This window comes from Chiloscyllium punctatum, chromosome 3 (assembly GCF_047496795.1).
Source record: "Chiloscyllium punctatum isolate Juve2018m chromosome 3, sChiPun1.3, whole genome shotgun sequence".
In the NCBI taxonomy this organism is placed as follows: Eukaryota; Metazoa; Chordata; class Chondrichthyes; order Orectolobiformes; family Hemiscylliidae; genus Chiloscyllium; species Chiloscyllium punctatum.
Window position 1 is genome coordinate 125074422 of NC_092741.1, and position 15633 is coordinate 125090054.

The window sequence follows — 15633 nt, forward strand, 5'->3', positions numbered from 1 at the left end:
GTCAGGAAAAGTGCAAAGCAGCTTCAAACCAATAGCTTTTCTCCGGTGTATAATGGGCTTTTAAAAATGGTGTGGGTGCATGGGATGCCAGTTAATTTTGGCTATCCCAATAGTGCTGAGTTCCAGGAACGGCATGTGATAAGTTGAGCTTGGAATCAAAGTCAGGGTTGCCAACAGGACGGTAAAGATAGTTAATTACACAAGTTTGACGAGATACAGCAAAAAAAAAAACACTAGGCCTCAGAGAAAAACTTCCATAAAACTTGATGCAACTCACCACTGGCCAAAAAAATGCAAGGTTCAGCCCTTTGCCTTTAGGTGTACCAACAATCCAAGGAATTTGTACTTCCCTAAGACTGTGATTTTTAACCGACATTTTTATCAAAATTAACATTAATATTCCTTCCCAATATTAATTCTGTTCTCTTTGCATTCATATAATCTGTTCTGGATCATTCCAAAAAAAAATCCCACATATACCAGGTTCCATCGTCCATTTTTAAACTCAAAATCAGCATCACAAGGTTATTTGTACACTTGCGGTAGAATGAGGTATTGAGGTGGCCATCCTTGATGGAGATACATGTGTCCAAAAATGAGACAAATTCTAAAGAGTTGTCCATAGTAAGTCTGATGGTGGAATGAAACTTGTTGATAGAGGGATGAAACTTGTTGATAACACTATTTAGTTACTTTCGTGATCCTCACCATGAATCCAAAGGAAGAAAATGCTGTCAACGTACTTGGTATCTAGTGTTGGTCAGAGGTCCTGTGCAACAAAAAAGTCATGTTTAAACTTGTGCAAGAAAATATTGGCACATTGGGTTGCAAATTTGGCCCCCACGGCTGTTCCTCATGTCGGATGAAGAACCGAGTGTCAAAGGTGAAGACTTGATCAATGACGAAGCAGATGAGTTGTAGGATGGTGCCTGGAAATTGGCAGTTGTTGATATTGAGTATAATGATAAAATCTTAAGTTATCTCGGAGCAGTGACTTGAAAGAAATGTTGGTATTTGCATATGAATCAATTGAAACCAGCAGCTCCATTGCAAATGATTAAAAACTTAACAGCCATTTTAGGTATGTTTAATTCGTTTGCATCAGTTCTATGACCCTTTGCTCTTTTACTTATAAATTCTGTATCTGAGGTCCCCTCTCACTAGCAGCTAGAGGAGCAGCGTGGCTCTGAAAGCTTGTGTTTTCTAATAAACCTGTTTGACTATAACCTGTAATTATTTTAAACTGATGTTCTTTGATTACTGGAATTGTTCCCTATCTCCTCCATCAGAATACTTCATATACTTTTCAACATTTGGATTACTTCCCTCTTTGAATTCTTTGCTTGGAACAAATTGATGTTGGCTGTTTGTTAAAATCCCATGTTCTTCGAAGTGACAAACAGTTGTGTCCTAGTGTGTGGTCTTTGATTAACCCTGACCACAAATATCAGACAGACTAGCCTGTATTTACCATGCTTATCTTGCTTGACGATTTTAAACAGAAGTGTAATAACATTTGCAACTCTCCTGCACCACTCCCATGTCAAAGGAGAACTGAATGATTGTGACCAGAACCTCAATAATTTTTATACTTATGTTCCCCAGCAACTTACAATATATCCTATTTTGTGACTTTTCTTTGAGCACTGGGAGCAATTCAAATACCACTTTTTCATCCATTTTTACCACAGGCAATGTCTTTATCCTTTCATCTTCTATTGTGTCTTTTAATAGTGTTCTCCTTTTTAGTGAGACTAGAAATCAAGTGCCCACTTCGTATTTCAGCTTTCTACTCTGGATCCACTGGACTGTTTTCTTTTTGATCCCTCATCTGACTTAGCCTTTTTCAAAAGACAAAAAAAAAGTACATTTTGTGACTACTGCCAGTTAACGACATTCAGTTATTTTGCACTAACAGTTGTGTTAGTGGAGGTTCTAAACAATTATGGGAATAACATTTCTAAATAACAAATAATATCTAAATGATTTGACTGTGTTTGAACTACACATACCACAGCGAAGAAAACTTACTTTCCAATATTTTCAGGAAGCGCTTGTAAGGAGATGTCATTCAGGGAGAGACAAGTTAAATTCCGCAACTCAGGAAAGCTTTCAGGTAACCTGTGAACAAATAGATTATCAAGAATAACAATAATGCTCTGCACACATCAGCGATCAATAAGTTTGGACACAGCTTGAAAACACATCAAATAATGTATGGTAAAGACGATGTCTTTTTATTTCTTTTAATTTTTGATTATGAAGTGAAATGGTAAAAGGACAAAAAAAAGGACTGCTGAAAGACTGCTGTACTTTTTAAAAGCAAATAATCTAAATCTCATTTTAAGTGCCATTTATGCTATTGTGCGTTAAGCAGTGGGGATAAGGACTGCAGACAGGTTAGAATCAAGTTACAAATGGAGTTTTAGCCAGCAACAATTGGCATCTGGTATAGCCCAGTGACGAGTTATTAATTACAAAGGCATTTTGCCTGCCAACAACTAAATGATTGGCTTCCAGATAGCAAAACAGTTTGCGGGTGAGAATGTTTTTGGAAGAAGTCATCAGATCTCCACAAGGATGACAGCAGTCTTTTTTCTCTACAGAAACCACCTTAAGTCCTTAGAAAGCCAGTTTAATGTTTCACTCAGCAATTGCTGTAAGCTTGAGGTTCTTAACCAGTAGGCTAGAGGCTTTTTAATATGAACCCCAGCAACCCCATACCTTCTGCAATCAACTGAAAGTATCTGGAGAAGCCAAAAGGACCATCTCAGCAAACCTAGTGATTAAGGGACAATTGAACTACTTTCCCAATCTTTCCTTTCACCGATGTTATTTTTTCCCATTGACTATCTATCTGTACATCTGTGTAGGAGCAGTTTATAAGCAGTTAAAATTTTAATTAATAGAGTCATAATCAGTTATTTGCAGCTAGAATCTATTTATTTCTGATAAACAATACTTCTGGTTAAGTAAAGAAACCAGGTCTGTGCTTTTTGTCAACTTTAGTTTAAAAGACAGGAAAATTGGATAATTTTGCTCATTTTATAATATCTTCAACTTTTGCAATGATTCTGGAACTAACACTACTTGATTCGCAGAGCACTGTCCTCATGACGTTTAACACTTTATATGACCTACATCTGTACATTTCATATCCACAAAATGTTATTTCCTGCAAGTCACATCAGCGAACATTTGGGTTAAATATTCAATTAAAAATATATTTTCCTACATTTGTGATGTGAAGTTGTCACACCATCAATATATGCACCTGCTGGTAGGAGCCATTTTAATCCCTCCATTTTCCTTGTCAGGATGCTGAACAGAAATTTTTTGTATCAATCAATTCTACTTTTCAGTTTTCCAAACCAGTGTAATATTTTAAATTATATTTTTAAATGTTAAAGGTAAATCAAAAACAAAAGCGAAGGCACAATATGTGACTTGAAACACAGAATTGTATCTGTACATTCTGTCACCCTCTGCTTCATCTGAAGTTTATAATAGGAGTTGATTCCTCAACGTTACATTCATAAATCCATTTACCAAGCCATGAACATGCTTCAATAAAGCTAAATGTAGTATCACAATTCAGTGTTTGTTTTCAAGTCATATATTGTGCCTTCGCTTTTGTTTTTGATTTACTTTTAACATTTTAAAAAATAATTTAAAATATTACACTTGTTTGAAAAGCTGAAAAATAGAATTGATTGATACAAAACATTTCTGTTAGAGTAGTGGGGTATAGAGTTAATCTGACTATTAAAGTGAACAGCTCTAATTAGCATCAGTGGCCAAAAATCTTTCCATTTTGGTAGAAATGAGAAAGCAGTTTCCACAGGAATTTCAAAGACTGATTTACTTAATCATTAAGTGAGACAAGACCCAAACCAAATAAGAATTGAATCTTGAACAGGAGTCATATTGGACTCAGTCTATCTTCCTACATATGTTGCCCAAACTTCCGAGTAACTTCAAAAACTTTGTTTTATTTTATATCTCCAGAATGCAAAGTATTTTCCTTTTATGTTAGAAAATTGTGCTAAATATTCCTGGTTATCAAGCATTCCAAAATGATTGGAAAGGAAAAGATGGATTACAGATTGAGGACTATATTACTGTTCAAAATTTAAAAAAGCATACTTGATGCCCCAGAATTCCATTTGGCTGGAATTCAGGAAACTTTATTAATGTATCTCCTGTCCAAGTGTTGAAAGAAAAACTAAAAATGCTGGATGTACTCAGTAAATCTGGCAGCAACTAGGCAGATATAATTTTTCAGGTCAGCAAATCTTCAAGAACTCCATTATCCTTAAAAGTGATAACGGAAACATTAGTTCTGTTTCACTTGTTTCTAAAGATGCTGCCTTCTAAGTTATATAGATCCAGCATCAGCCACATTTTGGTTTTGTTAATGAAGTACCATTTGGACCTGGTTTCGAGAAAAGAAACAATTCAAATGGAATATGGCACAGTATGAGACCTTCTAAAAATTAAGTTATAGGAGGTGGGCTTTGCTGACAAAGCAACATTGCAGCATAGCCAACTTGCCTACAAGTTAGCAATGGTATACGTTTGTCCATTTCAGAGGGAAATTCAATGTCAACCACATTGCCAAGTGTCTGGAGTCACATACAGACTAAAATAAATAGATATGGCAGATTTCCTTCCCTAAATGACAGTGTAGCGGCTGGGGTTCTTTTTGTGACAATTCAATTTTAAAACTAAAAGGAGTGGCAAAGAGAAGTTAAAAAGACTAGCAGGCAATTTAAAACAAATCTCAACACATTTTCCAAATACATTAAGCACAAACAGCTGAGCTTGATAATGAAAATATTCCAGAGGAGTGGAACCTTGTTCATATTACTCACAAAATGGCCAAAGGATGAATAGGAAACCAATCCAGTTAGCCTAACAGGAGTTGTCAGGAGGTTATGGAATATTGTTATCAACAGCAAACTTTCATTTGGAAAAGCATGAATTAATCAAGGTCAGCCAGTATGAATTTATTAAATGGAAATACGATCAAATTAACTTGATTTAATTATTTCATGAGACAAAAGGGTTGATCAAGATAGTGCAGTAAATATTGTACATATGGACTTTTTATGGTTCTTGACTGAATTTCTTGCAAACAGGAAGATTATTAAAAAGATGGAAAACTATGAAATTAAGGGGACGGTGTGATATGTTTATGAAATTGGCACAAAGGGAGGAAGCAAAGTTGGAGCCAATTGACGATTTTCAGACCTGGTGATGGCTTGTAATGGAGTTACCAAAGATTCTGGTTTAGACCAATTTTTTTTTGCCTAATTTTTCTACAGTAGATTTAGCAGAACACAGCAATATTAAAATGTTTGCTGGTATTGCAAAACTTGCCAAAATAGCACGCAATGAGATTAACTTTCAGCTTCAGGAAGGTAAAAGACAGGATGGTGGTCTGGACAGAAGCATGACAGATGGAGTTACAAGTGGAGAAGTGTTTAGTGATGTACTTTTGGGAAAGATGAAAAGACAAAATATATTATAAAGAGCAGATTTTTGTAAAATATGTTGACGAGTGGAGAAACTTTGGTATCCATATACACAAACCATTAAGGTGACATTAAGGAAATTATTTGTGAGTAGAACTATCTGACGGAGCCAAACGTTCTGAAAAAATTATGCAATGCAACATTTGGTTGAATAACTCGATTAGCTGGTTGCCTGAAGACAAAAACAAATTCAAATTCAACTAATCAGTTTAAATTATACCCCAAAATACCAACCTCAATCTTGTTTGAATTGAATATATTGACCATCTTAAAAGCCAATGACACGGCTGATACTTTGGGGGTACAAGACCAGGAAAATTTAACAGTTGGGAGGAGACCTGCCAAGCCGCCAGTATGTAAAGACTGCCGGAAAAATTGCTTGCTTAAAGGTACCTTATGTATCAGTATCCTGTGATGCAGAGTCCCCAAGAAGAAAAGACGACAGGAATACAGAGAAGAACCAAAAGCTGCCTGGTTTTGAGATAAGAAGTTATGTTTGATAAATCTCAATTGGGATTTTTATCGGACCAGTATTGTAGAGGGGAATGTAAAAGATAGAGGTTAGAGGAAGGAGTTGTAAATAATTGTCAGTTAATTATTCTCTATTATACTTTAAGAAATAAAGTTGTTAATTTTTACTTTAAGTAGCTCATGGCCTTTCAAGTTTTCACAGATTACTGTAGGGAATAAATCTTTTCGGTGTTGCTGCTTTAAATTTAGCAGGAGGGTTTATCCCACATCGTAACAAGAAGACACTGGGTTACTTCGAGTTACAAATAAAGGGATAAGTTACAAAAGGAAAACAATTATGTTAAAACATCACAAAACACAGTTAGACATCAGCTGAAATACTGTGGACAACTTTGCATTCAACAGTTCAGGAAAGATGTAAAGATATTGGGAAGGAGGAGGTTTATCAGTGTGATCCTTTTTTTCCTTATAGCAGCGAAAGTTAAGAGGTTTCAAGATGATCAGAGTTTTGACAGAATAGGTACAGAGAAACTATTTCCTCAAGTGGGTCAGTAACCAGAGTTCATGGATTCAGAACAATTGGCAAAAGACTTTGAAAGGAGAGGAGAACTTTTTTCCCCTAGCACTCGATGTGGTCACACTCTCTCTACAGATGAGGATAATGCAAGCTGATTCTGCAAATCATTTTATTAGGGAGGTGCTCATAGTCATAGAGTCAGAGATGTATAGCACGGAAACAGGCCCTTTGGTCCAACTCATCCATGCCAACCAGATATCATAAACTAATCTAGTCCTATCTGCCAGAACTTGGACCATATCCCTCTAAAGCCTTCTTATTCTTCTAGCCATCCAGATACCTTTTAAATGCACTAATTGTAACAGCCTCCACCACTTCTTCTGGCAGCTCATTCCACACACGTACCACCCTCTACATGAAAAAATTGCCCCTTAGGTCTCTTTTATATCTTTCCCCCTCACCCTATAGTTCTGGACTCCCCGACCCCAGAGAAAAGACTTCATCTATTTACCCTACCCATGCCTCTCATGATTTTAAAAACCTCTGTACTGTCACCCCCTCAGTCTCCGACGCTCCAGGAAAACAGTCCCAGCCTATTCAGCCTCTCCCCATAGCTCAAATCCTCCAACCCTGGCAACATCCTTGTAAATCTTTTCTGAACCCTTTCAAGTTTAACAACATCCTTCCAATAGGAAGGATACCAGAACTGCATGCAATATTCTAAAAGTTGCTGAACCAATGTCCAGTACAGCTGCAACATGACCTCCCAGCTCCTATACTCAATACTCTGACCAATAAAAGAAAGCATACCAAACACCTTCTTCACTATCCTACCTACCTATGACTCTACTTTCAAGGAACTATGAACCTGCACTCCAAGGTCTCTTTCTTCAGCATTACTCCCCAGGATCTTATCAGGATTTATGCACTTAATGGTAAGATTCGCTTTTCCAAAATATAGCACCTTGCATTTATCGAAATTAAACTCCATCTGCTACTTCTCAGCCCAATGGCACATCTGATCAAGATCCCGTTATACTCTCAAGTAACCTTCTTCGCTGTCCACTACACCTCCAATTTTGGTGTCGTCTGCAAACTTACTAACTATACCTCCTATGTTCACATTCAAATCATTTATATAAACGATGAAAAGCAGTGGACTTAGCACCACTCCTTGTGGCACACCACTCGTCACAGGCCTCCAGTCTGAAAAGCAACCATCCACGATCACCTTCTGTCTTCTACCTTCGAGCCAGTTCTGTATCCAGTTCTTCTTGTATTCCATGAAATCTAACCTTGCTAGCCAGTCTCCCATGGGGAACCTTGTCGAACGCCTAACTGAAGTCCATATAGACCAATGTCTACCGCTCTACCTTCATCGATCCTTTGTTATTTCTCAATAAAACCTCAATCAAGTTTGAGAGACATGATTTCCCATGCACAAAGCTAAGCTGACTATCCTAATCAGTCCTTGCCTTTCCAAATACATGTAAATCCTATCTCTCAGGATTCCCTCCAACAACGTGCCTAGCAATGTCAGGCTTACTGGCTTTTCCTTACCACCTTTCTTAAATAGTGGCACGTCAATCAACCTCCAGCTTTCTGGCCCCTCAACTATGACTCAGCAAGGGGTACAGCAATCACTCCCCTAGCTTCCCACAAGTTCTGATACATCTGATCAGGTGCCAGGGATTTCTCCACTTTCAGACATCCACCACCTTTGCCTTTGTAATACGAACATTTTTCAAGATGTCGCCATCTATTTCCCCACATTCTATATCTTCTATGTCCTTCTCCACAGTAAACTGATCCAAAATAATCGTTTAGTATCCTGTGGCTCCTCACATAGGCTGCCAGGTACTTGAAGATGTGGATCTTACAGGGGCACAGACAAAAAGCTGAGTTGTGGGACTAAGTACGTGTTCTTCAAAGAACAAGCAGAGGTACAATGGATTGAGTGGCCTCTGTGCAAAAGATTTTACAATCCCATTTATATATACTGCTTAAAATTCAACACCTGCACCAAATACTAAGATTTATTTTCTCCAACTAAACAAGTTCCTTTCTACACTAAGTCTCTCCTCATAATTTATAGGCTCTGGTTCTAGGTATATTTACACTGTTCCTCCCTCTTGAATTAATAACTTCCAATGTTTTGCCTGTCTCTTCGGGAAATGTGTGACTGGCTGACTTCACAGGTGCATAGGCCATAAATCAGACTCTGGGATGTTTGAGGATCTTAAATAAAATCATTTTGTTACCCACGTGAGTTTTAAAACGGTTCACAAAGTTGATATATCTATCAACAATTCCCTCATGCATGCAAAATATTCTTTCTACTGCCGTTGGGGAATCTGAAAAGCAAATTATATTAGAGAAGAATTTATTTTAAAACATTTGAGGAACAAATACTTCAGAGTGCACAGTACCACACTCCCTTCCCTAACTACATATTGACTGATTGTGAATTCAAATTCAGAAAATAAATACCAAGATTTCAAAATATTTTCAACAAACTGACTTTAAATAACAAAATTCCTCAAGTGTCTTAATAGTTACAATTTCAGTTATGCTGCCAAAATTGTAACTCAATGATAGCAGTTCTTAATATCAACTACAAATCACTCAGAATAAAACAATATGCAAACATAAGGCTCCCGCATTCTAGTTCTTTTTACCTGGTCAATGGATTGCCACTAAAATCTGCTACTTGCAATGATTTGCAAAATGAGATACTTTCTGGAATTTCCATAATATCTGCAATTAGAAAGGATTAAATTAGTCATATACATGGCAACAAAATTCTGCATAACTTGTCATCCATCCAAACAAATCAAGGTCCAAGTCTCAGCAATCTTATTACATGATGTCAAAATGGACTCAAGATACACAATACTGTATCATATTAAACTCCTGTATTAATACCAAACATGCAGTATAACTGATCTTTTGCACCCAACAGACAGTAAACTTCTTCGTGAAGCCTTCTCAGGAGCTTGACAAATTACAGATGACTATCAGCAACACACTGTCTGTTGCAAAACATAGTAAATAATCATGAGGGTCATGGATAGGATAAATAGACAACGTCTTTTCCCTGGGGTTGGGGAGTGCAGAACTAGAGAGCATAGGTTTAGGGTGAGAGGGGAAAGATATAAAAAGAGACCTAAGGGGCAACTTTTTCACGCAGAGGGTAGTACGTGTATGGAATGAGCTGCCAGAGGAAGTGGTGGAGGCTGGTACAACTGCAACATTTAAGAGGCATTTGGATGGGTATATGAATAGGAAGGGTTTGGAGGGATATGGGCTGGGTGCTGGCAGATGGGACTAGATTGGGTTGGGATATCTGGTCGGCATGGACGAGTTGGACCGAATGGTCTGTTTCCGTGCTGTCCATCTCTATGACTCTGTACACTGGCATATTTGAAAGAATAAGAACTCCTCTTTGTCTTTTTCTCCCCTTCAAGGAGCAAGGAAATCAACTATAAATGAATCTGCCCTGAACCTATAGACACATCTGATGAGGCATATTGCTCAATGCCATATAGCTCTAGATTCTGGAATGTAGGAGGTTAGCTTTCAGTCCAAAACATCTGCTATAATAATTTATAATCAATCTACTGATATGAGTACATAATGTTTGTCAATCTACGATTATGCGTACATCATATTCAGCTGATTCACAGCAATAGTAAACAATATTCTAACTCAGTCAAAGCATTATAATCGTAATTATATGAGATGGGGGATGGGTTGGCAAATATACAATGAGCCATTTCAACTATTAATAAGAAACATAAACACAAGAAAGACAGGCAGAATCTGATCCAGCTAAACTCTGCATACTATTGCAATCTAAGACTTTCCATATACCAAAGGTTTCAATTTTACATAACTAAAATGAAAATTACCTTGTTAAAGCAGTGCAGATTTTAAAATGATAGTTAAAGCAGCGCATTAACCAATGGAATCTCAAATGACAATTAATGTTACACTTTGAGGAATATGAATTTTCAAATCTTTTAACATTTTCATAGTTTTGTCTAATCTTTTTGAAACTATAACAAAGTTATGAAAAATGAAGTCATATTTTGACATTCTGAAGACTTTCAGCTAAGAGTTCTATTTATGCTAATACTAATCTTAAAGATACCTCAAGGTACATGTACAGCAGAACACTGACTTTCTGCTGGACCCAACTTGGATGACATTATCGTGAAAATTCAAATGTATTTGTTGGAGTGATAAAGCAAAAGACATAGAAAAACACTGCAAATGTTCTTTTTACCCGGAAAATAGGGAGCCTTCTGAAGCAGTGACGTCTGTTCCATTGATTCCTCATATTACAAAACCTTACTGGCTACTGCTGTACATCATCAGAATTTACTCCACATGCCAGCAAGTAAAGAAGTTTCAATGCACGTTTGGTCTTCAAAAATCTCCAGTTTTTGTTTTGAACTGTATGCCATCTTTTTGTTAGAGGATAATTACCCCAAACGTAAATGCTTCTAAGAATAAGAGCTTTTCTGTTACACAAAGCATTAGTCACACAAAACAGGACAAAATCCTAACTCTAATTACTGTTCAAACTACATCATTCATGTTCTATTCAAAAGGATGCTGGCAGAAGAATCATAATCCTTTACTGCAGAGGAAAAACAAAAAGGGAACAGCAGACAGGATAGACAATTTGAGAACTTTAGCAGCGACGTTTCTCCTAACAGATCTATAGGGAAAACCATTTTGTAGAGTCTTTGCTTTCACATTGAGTCATGTTGTTAATTCAACAGAACTTAACATAGAACATAGTTGTTGCACCGACCTGTGAAAACAATCTGATGCCCATCTAACCTACACCGTTACATTATTATCCATATGTATGTCCAATGCCCATTTAAATGACCTTAACATCAGTGAGTCTACTACTGTTGCAGGCAGGCCGTTCCACACCCCTACTACACTCTGAGTGAAGAAACTACCCCTGATATCTGTCATCCCTCATTTTAAAGCTATGTCCCCCTCAAGTTAGCCTTCACCATGTGAGGAAAAGGGCTCTCACTGTTCACCCAATCTAACTCTCGGATTATCTTTTACTTTTCGATTAAGTCACCTCTCAACCTCCTTCTTTCCAACAAAAACAGCCTCAGTTCCCTCAACCTCTCCTCCGAAGACCTTCTTTCCATACCAGGCAATATCCCAGTAAATCTCTTCGGAACCCTTTTCAAAGCTTCCACATCCTTCCTATAATGAGGTGACCAGAATTGCACGCAATACTCCAGTGTCTTGTATAGCTAAAGCTTGACCTTGTGGCTCCAAAACTCAATCCTACCAAGAAACGCCATCACGCCATATGCCTTCTTAACAACCCTTTCAACCTGGTTGGCAACTTTCAGGGATTTATGCACCCGGACACGGAGGTCTCTCTGCTCATCCACGCTGCGGAAAATATTACCATTAGCCCAGTACTCTGCATTCCTGTTACTTCTTCCAAAGTGAATCGCCTCACACTTTTCCGCATTAAACTCCATTTGCCACTTCTGCATCTTATCTATGTCCCTATGTAACCTGCAATATCCTTCGACACTATCTACAACCCCACCCATTTCAGTGTCATCCGCAATTTACTAACCCATCCTTCTACGCCCTCATCCAGATCATTTATAAAAATGACAATCAGCATTGGCCCCAAAACAGATCCTCGCAGTACACCACTAGTAACTGAACTCCAGGATGAACATTTCCCATCAACCACCACCCTTTGTCTTCTTTCAGCAAGCCATTTTCTGATCCAAACTGCCAAATCACCAATCCCAAGCCTCCATATTTTGTGCAATAGCCTACCATGTGGAAGCTTATCAAACGCTTTACTGAAATCTATATGCACCACATCAACTGCTTTATGCTCATCAACCTGTTTGGTCACCTTCTCAAAAAACTCTAAGGTTTGTGAAGCATGACCTACCCTCCCTGGGCTCATGTGTTCAAATCTTGCTGTGACAGATAACCAAAGTCTCTCTTGAAAAGCTGGAATTAACAGCCAGCCAATGGCAACCATGTCACCATTGCCGATTGTTGTAAAAGCCTATTAGATTCACTAATGCCCTTCAGGGAAGGTAATCTGACACCCTCACCTGGTCTGGCTTACATGTGACTCCAAACCCACAGCAAGTTATAGCGAAGAGTTAATTTAGAGTTGAACAGTACTAACAAAATGGCCAAGACATAAAAGACAAGGAGGAAGGGTCTGTTCTGAGGAATGTCACTTTACCTGAACCATTAACTCTGATTTCTCTCGACTGATGCTGCCAGACCTGCTGAGCTTTTCCAGCAATTTCTATTTTTGGTTCTGATTTACAGCATCTGCAGTTCTTTCAGCTTTATAAAGACAATGATCTCAAGCTCATCAATTTGCTACAATCTATTTCTAAAAACTATGATGCATACAGCAATTTAAGTATCACAACTTCAAGGATTTGAATCTCCGTCACTTCAAATATCACCTTGCTCAAAATTTATGCTGATAGACACAAGTGAAAGACCCACGATCGTTTCACTATCACTATTCCTTGAATATATTCAGCAGGCATTAGTTCATACTTAAATATTATTTGAACCTATGGCTAATGCAGTGAGTGAGACACTAGCCTTACAACTCTTAAGACCTCTGTTAAGAATTATTTGAGAGGATGAAAGCCTCCTCTCAGTAACAGAAGGTCTTATGCGAAATGCTTTTTGATTATCCCTTTTCAGTTTTTAAATTGCTCTGTCAATAATTGTTGAATTCTCTCAAACACACTTAAAACTGAATAACATAGAAAGTATGATCATTTTTCCTTTGGGAATTAACATTGAGGCATATTGTTGAGTGAATCAAAGTGGAGGGGGCTTCTCTTTGTACTCATCTGTGTTATAGCATCAAATTCTCTCACACATCTGCTAATATTGTAATAGTCTCAATGCAGATATTCTTCATCACGAATGAGATGAAGTCCATGGGGAGGGAGTGAAAGAGATGAACAAACAAGAGTAGGAGAACAGATAACTCAGTTAATGAGAGCAGAAAGAGTGAGTCTGAGGAGAAGTAGTGCGAGCGAACAACACTTAAAAGTGGGACAGCCAATGGCAGAGTTCCAGCGAGAGCATTAAATTACAAAGGATGAGATGAATGCAGAAAATTAACAAACAAATTGCTGCTGTTTTATTAATTGATTAAATCCCATGTATTTCACTGAAGCTCACTTGTTGATCAGTCCCATTGAGCTTTAGATATACTTCCCAGTTTACTCAATCAAATTTAGCTATTTTTAGTATTTTAGTCTTTCAAAAGGTGAATTCCATAAAATTTTAATCGGTCTCTGTCTCAAAATTCGAACATATCTATTTCTTACAGGTTTATTTTAAAGAGTTCAGTATCAAGTATTTTAATGGTCAAATTCTTGTAATTTAAGGATCAATGGATTGGGTGCAATGACAGGTAAGTGAGGACCCATTGTACACACATCCTGTTCTCTTCCAGAATTCTTTAACTTCACAAATCCTTTAAAACTATGGATGGAAGAAATACTGCTAGTTGCTAGAGGCAGCACAGTGGTTCAGTGGTTAGCACTGTTGCCTCACAGCGACAGGTACCTGGATTCGATTCCACCCTTCACTGACTTTGTGTGTAGTTTGCATATTTTCCCCATGTCTGCTTGGGTTTCCTCCCACAATCCAAAGACGTGCAGGTTAGGTGAACTGGCCATGTTATATTGCCGATAGTGTTCAAGGATGTGTAGGTTAGGTGCATTAGTTAGGGGTAAATATAGGATAATAGGGAATGGGTCTGTGTGTGTTACTCTTTGGAGGGTTAGTGTGGACTTGTTGGGCCGAAGGGCCTGCTTCCACACTGTCAGGATTCTAATTTCCTTGCTAGAGTTCTAGCTTGAGTTCGAGAGGGACTTGTGAATCTCTAAGTCTGAGAATTTCCAGCCACTTACATTCCAGAAGTGGTCACCTCACAGTTACTAAAAGATGCAGGAAGTTGAGGGGCTGAGGGGTGACCATATAGAGGTTTACAAAATTATGAGGGGTATGGATAGGGTAAATAGGCAAAGTCTTTTCCCTGGGGTCAGGGAGTACAGAACTAGAGGGCATAGGTTTCGGGTTAGAGGGGAAAGATACAAAAGAAACCTACAGGGCAACTTTTTCACACAGAGGTTGGTACATGTATGGAATGAGCTGCCAGAGGAAGTGGTGGAGACTAGTGCAATTGCAACATTTAAGAGGCATTTGGATGGGTATGTGACTAGGAAGGGTTTGGAGGGATATGGGCCGTGTGCTGGCAGGTGGGACTAGATTGGGTTGGGATATCTGGTCGGCATGCGGGTTGGACCGAAGGGTCTGTTTCCATGTTGCACATCTCTATGACTCTCTGACTCTATGTCAGGGGTCCAACAGAAAGTAGGAGAAAGGCGCAGGCAGTGCAGACATCAGTTTTCAGTTTAAATACCAGGGACATTGATGGCTCTTCAGTAATAACAAGAAAAATTAAGATTTGGAGATGCAGTGTTGGACTCAGGTGTACGAAGTTAAAAATCACGCAACACCAGGTTATAGTCCAACAAGTTTATCTGGAAGTACTAGCTTTCAGAGTGTTGCTCCTTCATCATGTGGTTGTGGACTATAAGACACAGAATTTATAGCAAAAGTTTACAGTATGATGTAAATGAAATCATATATTGAAAACGCCTGGATTGTTATTAAGTCTTGCATGTTTCAGAATGAACATGTTGGTTTCAGTTCTTTCATTTGTAAATCGCAGAATTTTTTTTAAAGTTACATTCTCAAGTGAACTTGATAAATGATGTTATGGCAGCCCAGATAACGCACTGAAGGTGTGAGCTGCCCTGTGCAAAACTGTCTGCGCTACAATATTCAGACTAAATCTAATTTAAAAAACAGATTTACAAACTCTTACATGGATTCATACATTTTATTTTGCCCAAAAATTGCAATTCTGCAAGTATAATTTCACCCCACAAACTTATATATGTGCATGTGAAATCAAACACTCAACACCATGGGAAATCTGACTGCATAGACAGAAAGAGAAAAGTATAATTACAGCAG

At 38.0% G+C, this 15633-nt stretch overlaps 1 protein-coding gene across 2 annotated transcripts in view; it reads right to left on the minus strand.

The window, feature by feature from the left end:
* lrrc1 (leucine rich repeat containing 1) overlaps positions 1–15633 on the minus strand; it is a 179367-nt gene that overhangs the window by 108240 nt on the left and 55494 nt on the right. For both annotated transcript variants that reach the window (XM_072560262.1, XM_072560270.1), the window contains exons 3-4: positions 9204–9282; positions 2032–2121 (exon numbers count right to left, since the gene is read on the minus strand). In XM_072560262.1, the coding sequence (XP_072416363.1) occupies positions 2032–2121; positions 9204–9282 (169 nt within the window). The remainder of the gene's footprint in view (positions 1–2031; positions 2122–9203; positions 9283–15633) is intronic.